Below are 19528 nucleotides of genomic sequence, written 5' to 3' on the forward strand. Positions count from 1 at the left end.
CTATAAAAAACGTTTCAGTCAATAAAATAAGTAACAATTTTACAGGTATTACCTCTCCTTGGCAACAACAATCCCGAGCAGCTGGTCCTCCAAGCCCTCAGGGGTTATCATGAAATTGAGCAGGGACACTTTGGTGGCCAGCTCTGGTAGATAATGGGGGTTTCTGAGCTTTGTTGTGATGTAGAAACGGAAATCATTGGAGTACTCAATCACACTCTCCCCGAGCCTGATGCAATCAACACCACCTAAGAGAAACAAAAAAAAAAAATTGGGAGCTGAGAACTGTCACTCTTTCTAAATTCAAAATTATTCTTTGGCATCCATTTTATACTTCTAGCACCTTGTTTGAAGGTTTGTTTGAGCAGCAATGGTTCCAGAGAAGGGTCCAGTTCTTCTCCTACATTTTCCAGCAGCAGTGGCGTCCCAAACTGAATACAGTTTTCTAAAGTTCTCATATAGTCCCCATCTGTTAGCTTTATTACACTCAGGCTGTTATCTTTCTCTGAATTCTTGACCCACTTGTTGGCTTGACCCTGAGGGTCAATCATTAAGGGCCTACAAGAACATTAACATTAGGTAATAAATGAAAAGCATTTTTTCACAAATATTTCAACATACGTTTCACAAATTTCAGAAATACAAACTCACCATCTGCGTGAATTACTGACAATGACGCCGTTGTCAATAGAGAAAGTGTCACTGGGAAGCCCTGCAATGTTCCACGCCCTGATCTTAATGGGATCCCCCAGAGTTTTACTGAGTGAGAAGTCATCTGATGATGGAATGTTCTTAGACTAGCGATAGAGGGAGGTGCAAAGACAGATATTTATTTACTAAGGTAAGTGATATAGACATAGAAATACATATGTATGACAAAGATTCATAAAAATTAGAGGAGAGAAGGAAGAACTTGTACTTTGCAGAGTTTGGTCCACAACTTGGTGCATTCTTGTCTGAAGCCAGCTGTGAAAGCCCCCAGATAAGCGATGACACCGGCAGAGATAAGAACATCTCCGGTCAAATTGTCATACGTGTTCTGCAGGTCGTCTGCTGCTTTAGACCATCTGAGTAAATAGTCACATTCAGTCACTGGTATGCAGTAATTCTTCAAATTGCAGGAAACAAGCAACAGAACAAGGCACAAGGCAATAAGGAGGCCAAGCAGTTCAGCTGGGCACAGTTGTCATAGCAACTTCATGTAACTATGATAAAAGCATAGCTATAAGATGTAAAAACACATTTTCATTTTGAAGCTACCCGAGTGACGCAGATAAACTTTTAAGTGGTTATAATTACAGGAAATTACTTGCCGTCTGGTGGTTTAACTGCTAATTTTTATTGGTTCTAACAGTTTTGAAAATGTAAATGCCAACTGCTTGCTTTTATGATACTTGGTCTTTCAAGCTTGGTATTTAACTTTCATCTGCGCCAATTTTGGTGAAGGCTGGAAAAAGCTTCAGAAAGTTAAGTATAGCTTAAATTCTTGAAATATAGCTTGAACTCTGAATGATTCAAGGAATCCATTGCTACATCCTTAAAATAATCAGGCTAATGGTTAAAAATCTGCATGCATGGACATACCTCCAACTTCCACCCATTGGTGGTGCTATAGTACTTCAGACGTGAGTCTTAATAAGAGAAATTGGCAAACTGCTCCCAGTCAGTGAACAAAATTTTCAAATGTTTTACTCTACAGTCCAATGAATAATAATAAAACGAAGAGGAAGAAGAAGACCTATAAGTAAACGTATAAACAAGTCTCCTCAGCTTCACTGCTTGGCCCTGAAATATTTATAAGTGTCTTCATGACCTGGTCTTCTCTCCACCCAGACCGCCAATGAGTTTTTCTGCCCTCTCCAGCTTCCTGGCGCACAAATCCACCTGAAATTCCAGCTGGGCTTTCTCCTCTGTCTTCTCTTGAAATGTTTTCTGAAGAGCTGCTAAGCGATCTTCAACTTCTTTCAACTCAGCCCTCTTCTGGTCCAGAAGGGCCATGGTAGCTGCCAGGGACTCCTGTGCCACTGCAAGATTGGCCTTCTTAGGAGCCACAACCTGAAACCAAAGACGAAATCAAGAAATGTGTATAAAAGTAAGTGTGCAGGTACGATTACAAGTGGTTTGAATATCCAAAGACACTGCACCTTTGCCACCCTGTCATACACTTCCATTGCTTGGATCCATTTGCACAGGCCTTCCGCTGCAGAGGACGCCTTTGCCACTATACTGGGGTTAAAGTCGGGATTAGTCATGTACTCACTTCGGATTTTTTGCATCACATGGACCTGCAACCCAAAAACAGACGAGTAAGTTAGGGGTAAGTGCAAGTTGAATGTTTTTAACTGTGACATAATTTTGACACTCACAGGAATGTTGTCCTTGTCATATACTTTAAGATCTCGTAAAAAATTCATATCACCCAGTAACTTCTTGCTTGGACCCCAGTAGTCAAAAACCTAGATAATAAAGAAAACATGTCACTCACTATGTTTATGCCCTATTTTCTAACAGAATGAAAAACTATATCATTCAAATGAGGTTTAGCTGTGTTTTAAAAGACTAAAAATAAGTACCAGACTTTTATCATTTCACGTGATTTAAGTTTTTTTTTAATTTTTGTACTCAGTCTAACCTTTTTTCCAGTCCCAGCTGGATCAGCTATCTTATCTGGCTTTATCTCCTTCATCACACACACAGCTGCCATCACCAGCTTCACCCCTGAAGGTGGATTTTTCATAGACTTCACAATTGTGACATCAGAGGGCTGAAAAGAAATGGACAGCTTGACTTGCTCAGTTATCTAACTGCAATGATATGTAATGAAAAAAAGATATTTTGCTGAAGGGCGCTCACCTTCAAAGTGTCCAAGGCAGATAGAGCAGCCTCCAGGGCAGGGATAGCTTCAGCTAAGTCACTCTCACACTCATCCTTCAAAGCCTGGGCCTCATTGGCTTTTATGGTTGCTGCCTCCTCATCAACCCGCACAACTTTGCTCTTGGCTTCCACCTCCACAGACTCCACCTCGATAACCTGAAAATTAATACATGTTTACATTTAGTACGGATGTATGTATGTTCTGATACATATGTACTCTGGGGAGGATACTGATGTTGATCGATTGTGTGAAATGTATTCACCTTCATCATTTTGGTGTTCTCTATCTTTGCCTGTTCCAGTTTAGGCTGTAGGTCTACAAGTTCCTTCTTCATCTCACCCACCTATGGAAATATATTGCTCAAATAAACTACTGCATAGGAATAATACAAGAAATAGAGAATAGACAAAACAGCTCCAGTGAAAATAGTATTTCATATACCTGAGATTCAGCAAAGGCTAGCTTATCCAGGCCGTTGGTGTACCTCTGTTTTGCCTTCATGACAGTGTCTCTTTTCTGAGTGAGCAGTTGACGAAAAGCTGCAATTAGTTCCAGGTAGGATGTGGGTGTCACATAATTATGGCGACCAAGCTCAGAAAGGAATCTGCAAGTGAAAAAAAGCATAATTAAAGGATTAGAAATGTACTTTACCTTTCATTGTGAAAATTATGAATAAAGCTCTCATACCTCTGTGAAAGCTCTTTGGCAGAGGTGTGGAATGTCTTGCAGATAGGTATGACCTCCTGCCTCTCATTTTCATTCATTTGTAGTGACTCCAGGAAGGAGTTGGCTACTCGCTCAAGAGCCTCTTCTGGCCATGGCTGTCAAAGTACAGAGAGGAAAGCGATACTAAGGGCAGGATCAAAGACGGCATACAAAGACAAGAGTGAAGACACAGAACAGGGTCTGCTAATGAAATTACATGTCCTATTTTCTTTCTTTGGTTTTATTTCCAGATCCAAGAGCACAGCTGACTCTTAACAGATACCTATATAGTTTTCAGTGATTCAGACATTTTTATATGTAGTATATTACAATGCACGCATGTTATAGTGCCCTACCTGATACCAGTCAATGGTACAGCAGTTAATAAGAGATGGAAACTGGCGCAGGCGATTTCGAAAGGCATCTCCAATAGGACTGAATGCCACAACAACGTGCAGGTTCTCTTTACAGCGTGCCACAAAGAAGGCAAACAGAGTCAAAGGGCTCAGCTCCAAGTTTTTATTACCAGCTTGGGCAATGGGACGTACTGCCTGGGGAAAAACAGATGAAATGAGAATTTTATTGCATACAATTTCATAAGGTATGTATATAAGATTATAGGCTTATGATATCCTACCTCTATGATTTCTTGTTTCTCATCTATGGCAAAAAGATTGGGAACCTCTCCTGTATTCAAGACACTGTCCACATCTTCTAGAAAAGCTTCATCTTTGATCTGAGCATCAGTTATCAAGAACACTGTCTTCTGTCCTTTCACCCCAGCATTTTTTAGCAACATCTTTATTTGAAAGGAAAGCAGTGAGACAGAGTACAGCAGCTAGGACTGTTAAAAAGCCACAGAATCTAATGAGAATTATACGACCAAAACACACTTGTATTAAACAGAAGTAACAGAAGCCTTTACAGCTTACCTTGAGGTCATCTCTCCACTCAGTCATACCGTAGCTCTTGGAGATCTCTGGCTGAAACATGGTCATATGGGCCATGAATGTGGCCAGACGGGTGATGGATTGGCGTCCACTTCCTCCCACTCCCACAAGGAGGGCATTTCCTCCTGGCTGCTTTAACACACGACTGACGCGGGACAAGTGCTCCAGGACATAGCTAGATAAGATTTTATTTTCAGTTAATTAAGTTTAAACACAAATTACAAGTTACAGATAAAAACATATCTCATTCATTTACTGCACAAAGGTCAAGTCAACTTGTAAAGTTATTCCTAAAGAAAGAAATAAAATCTATAAAAACTATATCCTCTTTGAAAGCTGTTTACCGGAAGATGACAAGGTTCATCCGATTCTTATGCATCTGGTTGTATTCTTCAAGACAGGACTTTACCACCACGGCAAAGTTTTCAACTGAGGGCACCTCAGCATACAAACGCTCATCATCCTCCAGGTCAGGGTTCATGTAGTCACCAAACAGAAGATTTCGCATGTCTTCTTCAACCAGCTAGAAATTCACAAATTTAAATGCCACAGATTCAGGCACATCAAGATCTAATTCTGCAAGCATATCTTCTTTGCTGTATTGTTTAATTTAAAAAGTAGTAAAGCCCATGAAAATAGTAAGGATAAGGGATTGTCAGCTCACTTTGCTGCCTTGTTTCAGGTGATCAAAGACCTGGTGAAAGGACTCCTTAAAGTGATCTTTCACAATGCTGCTCATCAGCGTGTAGAGCCACACTCGATCGTCATCGTCTACCAAACGGTCATAATAGACACGGAAGACCTCATGGACAAAAAGCCGTATCATAGTGCGTTTGCTCTCCAGAGATCCCTTCTTAATCAGCAGGCAACCTTGGATAACACGTGAAAAGTCCCGCAGGTTGAAGGTATAGTGAGACTTGGCTGGAGTTGGAAGCAGGTTCTCCATGGCTTTCTTATAGACCTATGGAAAATAAAAAACATAAATGTAAAGGTGATTTAGATTTTTATACAACTGCAAAATGAATTTATCCAGCTTTCTGGTTTTTGTGTTCCCAATGTCTATTTTTACAGCACTCACTTCCATTGTAGCTGTCACTATTTGGTTGCCAACAGTGAAATATTCAGGTGGGAACTGATTGTTTTTAAGATAGAAGGACACAATGTTGGAGAAAATGTGAACCATGGTGTCATCGCTGAAGGGATTAATGCTAAAAATGTTGAAATGCCGCAAGAAGCGTGAAGTCACAGCATTCCTTCCACCGCCAGGAGGGCCCATAGCCGAGATGATCTGGAGGTCAACAAGAGTGATCTTGGAGGTATCCTTCAGGTCATACCTGCAAGAGTAGATGAGGTCTGTTTGTTTGAAGAACAGTGCTCTAATCTAGTGAATTCAGTCCTGTTCATATATTTATATTTCTCTCGTTTGAATATGAATTTGTCCTGTAATAGTAGGTGGTTCATACCAGTTTCCGTGGTCTATGTACTGTCGAAGAAGCTCTACAGGAGGCTGCGCTCCAAACTGTTCCAGTGCAGGCATGTTCATGTCATCTACAAAGATGATACACTTTTTTCCCATGGGGGGTCCAAACACACCCTTCCTTCTCTTATCTAACCTGGACATGATGATATTCTACATGATGAAATAAACAGAATAAATACAATTTAAATCACTATAACCTCTTATTTGTTTAGAAACAAACAAACACCTCACATAATATATGATCACTAAAGCTGTTTCTCTACAGGGACATTATTTCACATACAGTGCTTAACAAATTTATTAGACCACCAATGGTTAATTTAGCAGTATGTGCAACTTCTTTGATCAAAATCAGATTTTTAAGGCTAACATTAATAATTACTGACGCACATTATTATTTTGGAATTAAGATGGCAAATTACAGTTATTTACTTGCATTCCTGAACAGAAAAAAAAATATTTTTATTGGTTGAAAGTTATGCTCTTGACCAGTGCATCAGCTCAAATTTGGGTATAAAATGTTCCTTGTTCCTTTTATGTAAGTTTTAGGCAGATTTTTAAAAAATATTTGTTAATATTTATTTTCTCGTTTGTATGACAGGTGGTCTAATACATTTGTTAAGAACTGTATGTCTCATGTCTCTCACACTGACCTGAGTTTGGTTTGAACTTGTGCGGGCTGAAAAGTTGATGAAGAAGGGTAGGTACTGGTCTTTGTCCAGATTATTCATGAGTTTTTCCTTCACATACACAGATTTTCCAGTTCCAGTAGGACCCACAAACAGGGAAGGACTTAAAGGCAAAACAAAACATATATTTTTAAATGTATTATGTTTGATTAAATGTATATAAATTCAGGCTATGCACTATTATCATAGTACTAAAGATGCAAAGAACAACAAAAACAGTTTTGACCAATCCCTCAGAGAATACTGACACTTCGTAGTTGATGCAAAGATCCATCAAGTAGTTGTAGCGAACTGTGTCTATGGTGGGTACAATGATCTCTTGCACTTTGGTGTTTTTGTCGCCCAGGTTAATGTTTTTAATGGCCTCATTCCAGTGAAACCATTTGCCTTTCCCTTTAAACTGGAAATGAAAGAATATATTATGATTTTCTGGTATAACACAAGCAAAAGTCTTCTGAGTGACATAATTACACAATACCTCATAGAAATAGTCATACACTAGCCCCTTCTCCTCGAATGGACACTCCCATTTTCCCACTGTTTCAGGGATAGGATGTTCTTTTTTTTGTCCTGCAACAATCAACCTGAAGAAGCTACTAAACTTCTCTCTACTGTCTGCATCACAGCTCCCACCCACAGACCACACGAGGGAGAACGCAAACGCTGCCTGCGGGCAAAAAGAAAAAGTAGCGGTGCAAAGTGCATATACAAAAAACATATTTGCAAAACATTTGCAAGGTGCAGATCCTAACAAGTATTTTGAATAAATAAGTTCAAATATTATATCAAATTCTAAAAGATATAAGCCCTTTTACCATTATCCAGCAGCGGATATTTTTATCACTTTGACCCGTCTTCACAGGTTTAGTGAGAAGCATCTCAAACAGTCGACACAAAGACACCGCAATGTTGCTGTTGCTCGTGGAAACGACTTCCTGTAAACCAAACCAAAATTTAGCATGTCAAATGATTATTGTACTGATATAATGTGAATAACACATAAACTCCCTGGATTCTGAGGCCACTTACTCTGCAATGTTTTCGAAGCATTGTGAGAGCAGGTGGCAGGAGCCAGTGGAAAAGCTCCAGTAACAAGGAACGGTTGTCTGGAGTCTGAAGATCATCAAGAAGAGTGTTCATCCAGGAGAGCACCAAGGGTTTCCAGCCCAGCTGAGATGGTTCCATGTAGATCATACCACATCGACTGACTGTGGCTGGCTTCATTTGGAGAAAATACAGAAAAAAGCATCCTACCAATTCAAGCTACAGTAATGCTACAGTAACAGTCTTATCAAGCACCTTTTAGAAAGACAGTTTTCTTCATAAAAGAAAGGTTATCATTTAGCAAATTAACTAGAAACTAGAAAAATTTGCATTTCCTGCGAAAATGCAGTGTGGATGCTGGAACGCTGAAGCTGTCTGCTGAAACTAGCTGAAAAGTTGCAGAAATTGTAAAAACTTTGCAGAAGCAAAGGAACTTTGCTAAAATGTAGTAACTTAGCAGAACTCTAATATCTTAGAGGAAACATAATACTTGGCAGAAATAAAATAGCATAGCAGAACTTAGCAGAAATATGAAAAATAAGAGAAATACTATAATTAAGCAGAAATATTATATTAAGTAGAAATGCTATAAAAAAGCGGAAATATTATGATTTAGCAGAAATGCTGTATTTTGCACAAATACTGAAAAGCAGCAGAAATCCTATGACTTAGCACAATAATAATAAGTTAAATACAAAAATTGGAAAAGCAAAATGGACGGCTGAACAAATGCTGAACATGCTAAGGGTCCCTCAAATGTAATTGTGAAATGAAAAATAATCAGCAAAAAAAGTATAACAGTCACACAATCACAAATATGTACACATATGGAAACACACATGCACAGAGAGACACACAGGATCAAATTCAGTCAACAAGTCTAAATATATTAAATTAAAATCATACAATAAGATGCTTCAATAGAAATTCTCTCTCGCCCTCTCTATCTCTCTCTCTTTGTCACACACACACACACACACACAGGGAGAGAACAGCAAGTTTGTAGGTCATTCAAGCAGCCTGGGAGCTGCTAAATTTGAATCCACCAATCAGAGAGGCTGTTTACTTTTTCCCGCCAAAACAGGTGCAACTGCTTACACATACGCAGCATAGAGAGAGCCAAACACACAGGGTCTATGTCAGTCAACCAGTCTGAATATATTAAATTTCTATCCACCAATGAGATGCTGCCCTAAAAAAGGTCTTTGTGTGTGTCTTTCTTTCTCTCTCTCTCTCTCTCTGTCTCTCTCTCTCTCTCTCCCTCCCTGTCTCTCTCTCTCTCTCTCTCTCTCTCTCACACACACACACACGCACACACACACACACACACACACACACACACACACACACACACACACACACACACACACACAGGCACACACGCAGCACAAAGAGAGACCGGCTTTTTGCAGTTTATTTCTCATAGTGACGATTCCCCTCAAACAAATGGCCATAATTTCCTAACCATGAGGCTAGAACTGTCATTCTTACACCGTTTTGTTCAAAAGAGATGGGGGAATCTTCAACTGTTGACAATTTATCATGAAAATGTGAATTACCGAAGATATTTGACTTGTAATGCACCATAACTGAGTAGAGGTGAGGCATGAACTACTTTGACTTGCCCTCAGCTGGCTGGGAAGCCACGGAAGCCTCAATATACAAATTTGTATGTCTCAGCCCTCAGATATGATTGGCTGGTTGGGAAGCCGTGCATGCCCTGATATGTAAATTTGAATATTACAGTCCTCACAGAGGATTGACTTGCTGGGGACCTGGCAGAAATATATAGAAACACAATGATTACCCAGAAATACTGCATTTAGTAGAAATACTATGTTTTATCATAAATACTATAAAATGGCAGAAATACTATAATTAAGCAGAAATACTATACTAAGTACAAATCCTATAAAATAGCAGAAATAGTATGATTTAGCACAAATGCTGTATTTAGCACAAATGCTGAAAAGCAGCAGAAATGCTATGACTTAGCACAATAGTAATAACTTAAATAGAAAAATTGGAAAAGCAAAATGAACAGCTGAAAAAATGCTGAACATGCTAAGGGTCCCTCAAATGTAATTGTTAAATGAAAAAAACAAGTCAGCAAAAAAAAAAAGTATAACAGTCACACAATCACAAATATGGACACATATGGCAGCACACAAGCACAGAGACACACACAGGATCAAATTCAATCAACCAGTCTGAATATATTGAATTTAAATCATACAATAAGATGCTCCCATAAAAACTCTCTCTCGCCCTCTCTTTCTCTCCCTCTCTGTCACACACACACACACACACACACACACACACACACACAGACACACACAAACAGGGAGAGAAAATCAAGTTTCTAGGTCAGTCAAGCAGCCTGGGAGCTGCTAAATTTCAATCCACCAATCAGAGAGGCTGTGTACTTTTTCCCGCCAAAACTGGTGCACCTGTTTTTACACACACGCAGCACAGAGAAAGGATTTGTGCTGTCTACTTTTCATAGTGAGGACTCCCCTCAAACAAATGGCTATAATTTCCTAACCGTAGGGGCTAGAACAGTCATTCTTACACCGTTTTGTTCAGAAGAGATGGGGGAATCTTACAGTGTTGACAATTTATCATTAAAATATGAATTATTAAAGATATTTGACTTCTAATGCACCATAACTGAGTAGAGGCGAAGCGAATACTGCCTTGACTTGCCCTCAAACAACGCTTTCTAACTCTAAATCTATTTGGAGTATAGATATCATTCTTTCACCGTAAGAGACAGCAGGCTTTGGTGAACAGTCATGGAAATTTTCAGGTCTCTGTGGAAATCTATCAAAAAGATATGACGAGAGAAAAAAGTGCCTCATTTCCAGAGTTTGAAATCTGAAGAAATCTGAGCGAGGGACAAATTTCCTACCCTCAAACAAACCCAATTCATGGCCAAATGGTAATAGATGAGAAAACAATTCTTGAATTGTGAGCGTCAGGAGTGTCTGAAGATATATTGGCACAAGCCTCATGTCTTAACTTCGCTTCGTTGGGGAGATATGACGATTCGAAAATGCCTCTCATTACAGAAATCATGCGGTGATTTTAAACGAACTCTCCATTGACTTTCTATGGGGATTTTTGAGACTTTGTGTTGGTCTGAGGAGATTTGCCAAAATTCTATAAATCCCACAACAATGATAGTGACATTTTCTGAAAGCCAGCAAAAATACCTACGTTTTGATGTATAATTTGTGTGGGTTGAGTGAAAATTGAGCGAGTAGCAAGAAGTTGTTCGGACATGAAGAGAAAATTGCCAAAGGTACAGTGGCTCACTTAGTACCAAATGCATAGCAACCATAACAACGCATGTATTTTGTGAAAAATCACAAAAATGAAACTCAAAACTTGAAGAGGGATAAGATGAAAATGGTAACAGATATGAAAAAGCTGAATCATTCTAGAATAGCCCAATAATTTGTGAACATTTGAAAATTTGAATGGTTGTTCTAGGCGAAAATATGACAAAGTAGTTAAGTTTCAAAAACAAGCAAGTTTTAGCAGAATTGCGGAAGTTTCCCATTCATTTCAATGGGACAAAATAAAGGAAAAAAGCTTAATATTTTAAAAAGTATAATAGCAGAAAATACCAAAAGTCATTGCCGGAAAGAGCAAAAATAGCAGAATAGTTTAAAATTTGAATGGTGAAAATAGCACAAAAATTGTGGAAGTAGTTCTACGGCGAAAAACGTACGGAAGCAACTTGAAGAATAATAATAAAGTAGAATAATAAAGAATAAAGAGAAACAGGAACTCAATAGTGTGGATGCTTAAAGCATCCACACAATTATTTTACATTTTAAAATAGGATTAGCAAATAACTTTATTAACTGCAAACATCCAACTCACAGAGGCCTGTGATAGATCCATAGCTTCAAAAATCAAACTCATCTGATTTGACATCTGGATGATCTCACCGCTCATCAGGCACAACTGTCAAGGAAGCAAAAAATAAAAAGGTATGAAAAACAGAAAAGTATATATAATTAAAATATTATACACGAAACATTATTTTACTGTGTAACATGTACCTTTTTGTTGTCATCCAGCACTGTGTTCATGCTCTCAATCCATAGTGTATCTATTGGACCATCAAACACCACCCATTTACGGTCAGGAGTGTCAGCCGATGCAAACTCCCGAAATGTGTTAGCCACAATCCCATCTGTCCACTGAGAATGAGGATAAAAAATTAAAGCCACCTCTATGTTAATACTGTAAACACACTTAGCTTTTATTTATCTGTAAAACAAAAGATTGATGGCATGGGTTTACCTCATGAGAAGCTAGGTCAAACTGTCCAAACAGCTGTCCCATAGTAATTGACTTTGGGTTTAACGTCCTGAAGATGACTTTCTCCTCCTGGCCGTGTCCTCTCTCATTCATGAGAGTCAGAGTGTCAGCTAAAACATGTAGCACTTTGGTCTTTCCAGCAAAAGGCTCTCCCACCAGCATGAATCTTAAAAACAGTATTTATAACAATATTTATAAATCCATATTGAATTTTAGATAAATTCCTCCAAGCCATTTTCCAATCATGTGAATATCAAGCAGGAAATCATAATACAGTACACCAGCATGGAAACTGAAACACATACCCGTGCCTAACAATCATCATCTCATAGGTCTGGATCATCTTCTGTATGAAAACTTCTGTTGGCTGTACATTGTGATTTTTGCAGCATTCTTTAGCAGCCTCTAGAAAAAGCTGACAAACAAAAACAGATTCTAACACACATAACCACACAAATAAAGGGTTTTGTTGGATTTTGGGCAAAACAATATGGAACCAAATCAACACTGACCTGGTAATCAGCCTCGGGAAGGCAAATGCCTGGGAACAAATCACTGGTGATTCCATTGAACAGCGGAATATCATGGGAGAGAAACTTGGGCTCATTAACATCCTTTATGGATCTCAGGAGCTGAATGTTACAACATGAATAAGAAATTGAAAGGATCAAAAACTGGCCCTAAAGTTCACAATCAGGACACAAAGTATAGATTGTAAATACCAGAATGTCCTCATAGTTTAGTAAATACCAGAATGTCCTCATTCTCCTTGGGATACTTGAGCTTGAGGTTTCCTGCAGCCACAAGGACAGCTTTGACAGCCCTCATGCCATAATCATAATGGAACTGAGAGGAGAGCTGCTCTGAGCAAAGCCTGTAGGTCATCACAATCTTCACCGAGAGAGGTTTGGCATTTAAGAAGCCATATGAATACAGAGATATCTCTGCTATAAGTGCATAGTTGGGCACCATCATGGCAACTGTTCGGAACAACACCTGCACAGAGAAAATATAAAAAATGTTGAACAGTAACATACATTTTTCAGATTATACTTAAGGATGTGTAGAGCACCAGCATGTGTGATTTGAAACAGAACAGCAATGTGTATGCTATGTGTGATAAAATATTTTACTGGTAAAAGACCTTGAGGTTGTCTGGGAGTTCTGATCGTCCTGCGTAGCCAGGGTTCATTGTTATGGACACAAAGCAGTTGGGATTGAGTTTGAGCATGGTCCCTTCAAAGTCAAAGTACTCCAGCTTCTGCTCGATGGCCCTTTGGATACAGAGAACCTGCTGGGCCACTACAGACAGCACTTCCAGCTCAATACGGTTGAATTCGTCGAAGCAGGCCCACGCACCAGATGAAGCAAGACCTTTAAAAAACTATAGGAAATTACAAGTTAGTAAACCATGTTTTGAATGTCTGAAAAAGCATTAGAAAGGAAAATTTTCAACTTGTGGATGTTACTTTTCCCATAGCCAGATAATCCAGTCCATCTGAACAGTTAAAGACGACACACTGCACAGCAAGTGCTTTAGCCAGATCCTTAGTCGTCTCTGTCTTTCCTGTTCCAGCTGGACCCTCTGGTGCACCACCCAAATTCATGTAGAAAGCTCCAATCTCAAAAAGAATAGTTTAAATATGATGTCAGTTATCACTCCTACAGCAGAAGCAAAAGTATGCAAGTTCTAAATCATAATTAATTAACTATTTTTAAGAAATTTTTTCTTACCAGGGTTCGATAGCATCTGTCAGTCAGAGGAGTGATGACCAGGCGTGGCGAGTTCCCCAGATACTCATAGGCATACTTAACATCACAGTTGATTATGCGAACGCGAACATTATCACTACTCCAGTAATAACGAAGCTGGGCCAGCCACTGAAAGTCAGCTTCTTGTGATACACCTATTAAAAATCCAGAAAACATTTTAATCGCTGTGCATTTTCTCTTTATTGTTCAAAAGTATTTTATAAAATAATGCATAATACTAATAAACCTGTTTTGTTCTTGCAGTACCTTTCTCAATAAGCTCCATGACTACATCCCTGGCATGGACATCAATTGTGACCAGAGCTCCCAAAGTAATCCGTGTTTGCTTGGCCAGTTTTCCTCTCACCAGCTCTACGATGTCATTCAGCTGACTCTGAAGTTTCTGATAGTAGTTCTTTAAACCCTGCAGAGAACAGCCGGCTACTATTTTAGTTTCTTCCCAAGGTGATATTTTTAAGGTGTCTAGTTCATTGTCAAAGATACTCAGGTCACTTGATCAAGAGTGAGAAACATCACTTCTTTGTTAGAAACATGTAAAATGACCCACGTTAGGGTGTGCTCTGATAGCCTCATGAACCTCCAATGTCCAGAAAATCTGTGAGGTGCAAAGTACCACCTGCCCAGGCCACTCCGTGACCCACTGGCTCCGTGGAGTCTCAGCGTATGCCTGCCAAAGACACCCATTTGTCACTGACTCACATGCATATATATATATATATATTGATGCACAGGATCATACACAGTATAACAGCATTATAAGTAATAAACCTTAATACTTTTTCAAATTAAGATAAGATAAGATAAGATAAGATAACCTTTATTAGTCCCACACGTGGGAAATTTGTTTTGTCACAGCAGGAAGTGGACAGTGCAAAAGTTATGAAGGACAATTAGAATAAAATAAAATAAGAATAAATACAGTACACAACTGTACAGAATAGAATAAAAATAGAATACTATATACAGTAGAATAAAATAGAATAAAATATACAATAGGATAAAAATAGAATACAAATGCTATATACAACAGAGTGAAAAATACAACGGTGCCAGACAGATTATTGCACATTTGTGTTATTGCACATTAGGTACAAAGGTGCAAATTAGGTGCAAATTAGGTACGAAGAACAGTGATCTCACCACCCTGGACCGGGCTATTACATCTCTGACACTCCGAAGCATCACGTCTTCCACCTGAATCAGCCACTTCTCCACAGCTCCTTTGGCTTCGGACGTGGAGATGTGCTGGATGAGCTGAACGCGCTCCCCTTCGCTGCTATACATGGCCTGAACAAGAACATTGTGCAGTTTAATCAAAGGTTTAATCATCCACACCATCATGTAATGAAAACAACATGTGTGACTGCCTTGCCTGGATATCCAAATTGGGCAGAAAGTCTAGTTTGGAAATACCCTCAAAGCACTTCTTCAGATGTGGCTGCACTCGCTGTGGATCCTTGGTCTCAGACAGAATCTCCAGCATTTCATCGTTGGACAAGAAGAAGAACCTAGCACCAGGGTTAGCGTTAAATATTAAAATCTGTGATAATACGAAAGATCTGGACAGAAATAAAATCTGCAAAAAAATCTTTTTACCGAGGAAAAAACAGACGTTTCTTCTCCAGATATGCATTCAAGCCCTTCATAATGCTATCAAGAAGGGTGTTGGAATCTTGCAGTTTCTCTAGCAAACCAGGTAGCGAAGTTGCTGGGAGAATCTATGTTAACAAATTATCCAGTTAATCAACCACAAAATTTTTGTTTTAGATTTACTTCCTGTAAATGTAAATGCATTTTTTCTTACCTTAGGGTTCTTAACACAATGCCTCATGACCTCTTTATAGTTCCTGTCAACAGTTTGAAAAAGTCGCCCCTCTTCTGGAATCTGCTGCATGATGTCCTTGGATGAAAAGATGGGCTCCAGGTAAAGCCACTGGGCTTGTACTTTCAGCCACTCATCTATGGTTTCCTGGATACGAAGCAGACGCTCCTCCCATTCCTAACATCACAGAACAAATGGTTAAAGCTCTCTCTATATATAGGAGGTTAAAAAAATACTCCCAGGTGCCAAATTATAGAAATTTAATAGGCAAATTCAGCATTTATTTGTTATGCAAATATAAAACTTATATTAACCTTGATTTCATTTTCAAAGGGCTTTATGAAAGGTGAGCCCCTCATAGTCTGAGTCTTCACAATCTGGTCATCTAACATTGTCTGAATGTCATCTAAGGCGGTCAAGATGGAAACGCCAGTCTCCCTGTAAGGTTGATGGTGAAAGGAGACACTATCCCAAATGCCCACCATGGTTTTCATAGCCTTCTCAAGGGAAAACTCCTGTAGTGAGTAATAGAGTGGACATATATCATTTAACACAAAGAATAAAGTGCAACCTGTATAAACACACACAGACTTTCAAAATCTTCTCACTTTGCTGGCAGCAGCACTGATGGACTCAAAGTCTTCCAGGTATGGAGCCAGATTTTGCTTGAGAACTTTCCGTAGCGTTGTACCACCATTGGGGGTGATTTCATATCTAACTATCTGTGACATCTGGGTCCAGTGGCGAGATCTGAGGCCAGGGTTGCACAAGATGGACACCAGGGGGATATGTTTCTATTGACACAAACACATTCCTTTTAATGCCATTCCATAAAAAGCAACACTATGTTAATGAACTCTTTTTAAATATCAGTTGTGTAGAATACCTTAAAGTTTTTAATCTGCTCCATTACAGCCGAACACAAACTGATAGTTGGGCTTTCTTCCTTTGTCACATCATCCTCAGTAGGGTGTCGCCTCCTCTTCTCAGAGATCCTCTCCATCTCTTGCGCAGCCTTAATCTTTTTCTGTTGGAAAAACTTGAGCATCTTGAAGATTTCCCTATAGAATTCATCCACTTTTACCTCCATCGTCTCACCATTAAGGTCCTGGAAGGAGCCATCCATCCACCTAGGCACAAAAGAGACAAAAGGTTAGCAGGATTTAAAAACAAAAAAAAAGAACAGCATGCATCAAATAGGAATCTGACCTGCTCTCTGTGCGCTGCCAGTTCAGGACAAATCCAAACAGCTTCTGATATGGTTCGATATTCTCTTTGATGATCTCAACTTCTGGGAAACATGTCAGGTCCCACTTGTAGAAGGCCTCTTCCTTGTTAATGAGTGTAATAGCCTCCTCAGCCTCGTGGAGAAGTTTCTGAACTATTCGGACATCTGCAACATACTGGTTTAAAAAAAGAGATACCAGTTATAGCAATGCTGCTGACATGTTTTGCTATTGATTAGCATCTAAGCTGGAAATAACAAAACAAATAATACGGTCTTATTATTGCTGTGTAATAAATATGTTAAAAATAACATGCAATTTAGGCCAGGAGTATAAAGTTGTATCACTTTTTGCTAAATTTTACAGTTCTTTCAGAATTGAAGTTTTTAGCATTAGGCTGGAGCAACAGATAATCTACTCTGTTCAGAAGTAAATCACTATTATGCAAAAACCGAACCCGGCCAGGCATAGGTCCTGAAGCTTGGCGAAGGCATATATTAGACAGACTGTCTCTTAAGCTAAGCTACATCCCTAGCAGGGCATAGTGTGATTTTTGATCCTGTGGGTGTGTCTTGCTCTCTGTCAAGCTTTAGGTGCTATCCTTCTATGCAGCTAACTCTACTCAGCAATAGGCCAGAGTACTTAAGGTGATAGTAATGGTGACAGTGTTTTGACTGTCTTCTTCAGTTTAATCAATTAAAATACTTTAATTGCCAAGTTTGCTTTCTTGTCTCTTTTTTCAACCTAGACCAGGGGTCTCAAACTCCAGGCCTCGATGGCTGGTGTTCTGCAGGTTTTAGATGTGTCCTTGATCCAAGATGGCTGATTTAAATGGCTAAATTACCTCTTCAACATGTCTTGAAGTTCTTCAGAGGCCTGGTAATGAACTAATCATTTGATTCAGGTGTGTGATATCTAAAAGGTGATATCTAAAACCTGCAGGACACCAGCCCTCGAGGCCTGGAGTTTGAGACCCCTGACCTAGACCCTCCTTTGTTGCTTCCCCATATCAACTGGACTTTCAAAGAATGTAACAAACATATTTACTGTACAGATGGGACAGGCAAGAATACAAATACAGAATTTCCTAAAAAAGAAAGGAAGAAAAAACTATTTCATTAAAGGTATTCTGAAACATAAACCATGCTTTACCTGCTGCATCATTTCCAGCTCAGAGAGAAATGAAAACTCCTCAGTCCTGCGTCCCAACTTTTCAAGCTGCACCATTAATTTTTCTCTTTTACCAACCAACTCATCCTCTCCTTTCTTCTTGGCCTTCTCCATTAACTGGAAAACAATAGAGCCGTCCAGAATCAAGATTATTCATAACAAAACAAAACACTCATGTTATATTGAACTAAGCACACGCTACCGCATTACCTCATCACTGAGTTCGAAAGTATGAAGGATGTTTTGTGGCCAGAGAAAAACAGTTGAATTAAGCTCCATATCCTCGGCTTCAATGACGTGGACTTCCAAGAGGTAGATAAGTCTGCAGCATGCTTCCTGTCAAAGCAAGACAGCAAACCAGGTTAGAATTGATGCAAGACATCAAAAGTTAGTATGCTTTTATAACAGGTGGAAGCAATTACTGGTTTATTTACCTTAATTTTTTCATTAAGCTCTGCAAGACCTTTACTCTTAGCTTCATGTATAAAGTCAAGCATCTGAGCCATTTCCTCTGTATTCTCTGGAACTTTCAAAGCTCTCATTCTGATGTTTTCAAACTCAGAGCAAATCCTTTTACAGACACACACACACACACACACACACACACACACACACACACACACACACACACACACACACACACACACACACACACACACACACACACACACACACAAGAATTAAAATGTGACCAATTTAAGCATAGAAGGACAGATTTGTTTAGTAGTATTATAAGAACTGACTTACTCTAGATTTTGTTCATGGTGCCTGGAGACTAATTTCTTCAGAAGTACTTCGGCATAGGCTTTGGCTTTGTTGGCAAGCCCTTGTTTCAGCTCCTCACAGTCCAGATGGACCATTGTGAAGCGGGCTTTTGATGGGAGGCTCATAATCTCCTTTGACAGAGCACGAAACTCCTCCACTTGCTTTAATAAGCAGTGAGATTACACAATGACAGTCACCAGAAAACAAGATAAAACAAGATAAGGCAAGAATCTGAATTCAACTTTATGATTTGCTACCTTAGTGTACTCGTCAAAAGAGTGTTCCTCTTCCATAAACGTCTCTACTTTAGCCTGTGCAGTTCCATTAACCAGCCAGTCGTAACTGTCAACTAAAAAATAAACCACAAAATTCACCAATAAACTGAAGTAATATTACTGGAGTGCTGATTACAAATGACCATATTATGGCACATTACCATAGTTCTGGAAATATTTCTCAGGCTCCTCTAGATTTCTGCGCACAGCACTCTTCACGGTGGCCTGAGCCCAAGCATGGATCTGATCAGTCACCTTGGCATCCACAAATAAAGATGTGTTTTGTGCCAGCCACGACTGGACAGTTTGTACTTTCTGTAGAACAATGTCATAGATATCATTACCAGCTCAGAATGCATTTTTGGCAAATTTAGCATAAATTTGGCAAATTTGACACATTTGGCATAAAGTGATAATTTTAC

The 19528-nt window shown here is 39.2% G+C and overlaps 1 protein-coding gene across 1 annotated transcript in view; it reads right to left on the reverse strand.

Moving 5' to 3' along the window:
* The window catches only part of dnah12 (dynein, axonemal, heavy chain 12), a 29353-nt gene that overhangs the window by 6668 nt on the left and 3157 nt on the right, over positions 1-19528 (reverse strand). The window contains exons 9-57 of the mRNA XM_063464529.1: positions 19268-19421; positions 19089-19180; positions 18814-18992; positions 18501-18636; positions 18277-18402; positions 18049-18183; positions 16880-17073; positions 16557-16800; positions 16279-16464; positions 15985-16185; positions 15653-15847; positions 15445-15566; positions 15221-15356; positions 14989-15135; positions 14396-14515; positions 14095-14251; positions 13810-13982; positions 13545-13697; positions 13220-13459; positions 12826-13071; positions 12588-12707; positions 12381-12490; positions 12058-12241; positions 11814-11954; positions 11632-11715; positions 7726-7914; positions 7512-7631; positions 7175-7363; positions 6945-7096; positions 6661-6799; positions 5991-6157; positions 5606-5861; positions 5192-5488; positions 4872-5050; positions 4510-4702; positions 4215-4376; positions 3934-4128; positions 3560-3693; positions 3314-3476; positions 3135-3215; positions 2851-3027; positions 2630-2761; positions 2364-2453; positions 2142-2282; positions 1811-2052; positions 917-1064; positions 649-794; positions 341-555; positions 53-245 (exon numbers count right to left, since the gene is read on the reverse strand). Of these exons, the coding sequence (XP_063320599.1) occupies positions 53-245; positions 341-555; positions 649-794; positions 917-1064; positions 1811-2052; positions 2142-2282; positions 2364-2453; positions 2630-2761; positions 2851-3027; positions 3135-3215; positions 3314-3476; positions 3560-3693; positions 3934-4128; positions 4215-4376; positions 4510-4702; positions 4872-5050; positions 5192-5488; positions 5606-5861; positions 5991-6157; positions 6661-6799; positions 6945-7096; positions 7175-7363; positions 7512-7631; positions 7726-7914; positions 11632-11715; positions 11814-11954; positions 12058-12241; positions 12381-12490; positions 12588-12707; positions 12826-13071; positions 13220-13459; positions 13545-13697; positions 13810-13982; positions 14095-14251; positions 14396-14515; positions 14989-15135; positions 15221-15356; positions 15445-15566; positions 15653-15847; positions 15985-16185; positions 16279-16464; positions 16557-16800; positions 16880-17073; positions 18049-18183; positions 18277-18402; positions 18501-18636; positions 18814-18992; positions 19089-19180; positions 19268-19421 (8075 nt within the window). The remainder of the gene's footprint in view (positions 1-52; positions 246-340; positions 556-648; positions 795-916; positions 1065-1810; positions 2053-2141; positions 2283-2363; positions 2454-2629; positions 2762-2850; positions 3028-3134; positions 3216-3313; positions 3477-3559; positions 3694-3933; positions 4129-4214; positions 4377-4509; positions 4703-4871; positions 5051-5191; positions 5489-5605; positions 5862-5990; positions 6158-6660; positions 6800-6944; positions 7097-7174; positions 7364-7511; positions 7632-7725; positions 7915-11631; positions 11716-11813; positions 11955-12057; positions 12242-12380; positions 12491-12587; positions 12708-12825; positions 13072-13219; positions 13460-13544; positions 13698-13809; positions 13983-14094; positions 14252-14395; positions 14516-14988; positions 15136-15220; positions 15357-15444; positions 15567-15652; positions 15848-15984; positions 16186-16278; positions 16465-16556; positions 16801-16879; positions 17074-18048; positions 18184-18276; positions 18403-18500; positions 18637-18813; positions 18993-19088; positions 19181-19267; positions 19422-19528) is intronic.

Source organism: Pelmatolapia mariae, linkage group LG20, assembly GCF_036321145.2.
Source record: "Pelmatolapia mariae isolate MD_Pm_ZW linkage group LG20, Pm_UMD_F_2, whole genome shotgun sequence".
Taxonomy (NCBI): Eukaryota; Metazoa; Chordata; class Actinopteri; order Cichliformes; family Cichlidae; genus Pelmatolapia; species Pelmatolapia mariae.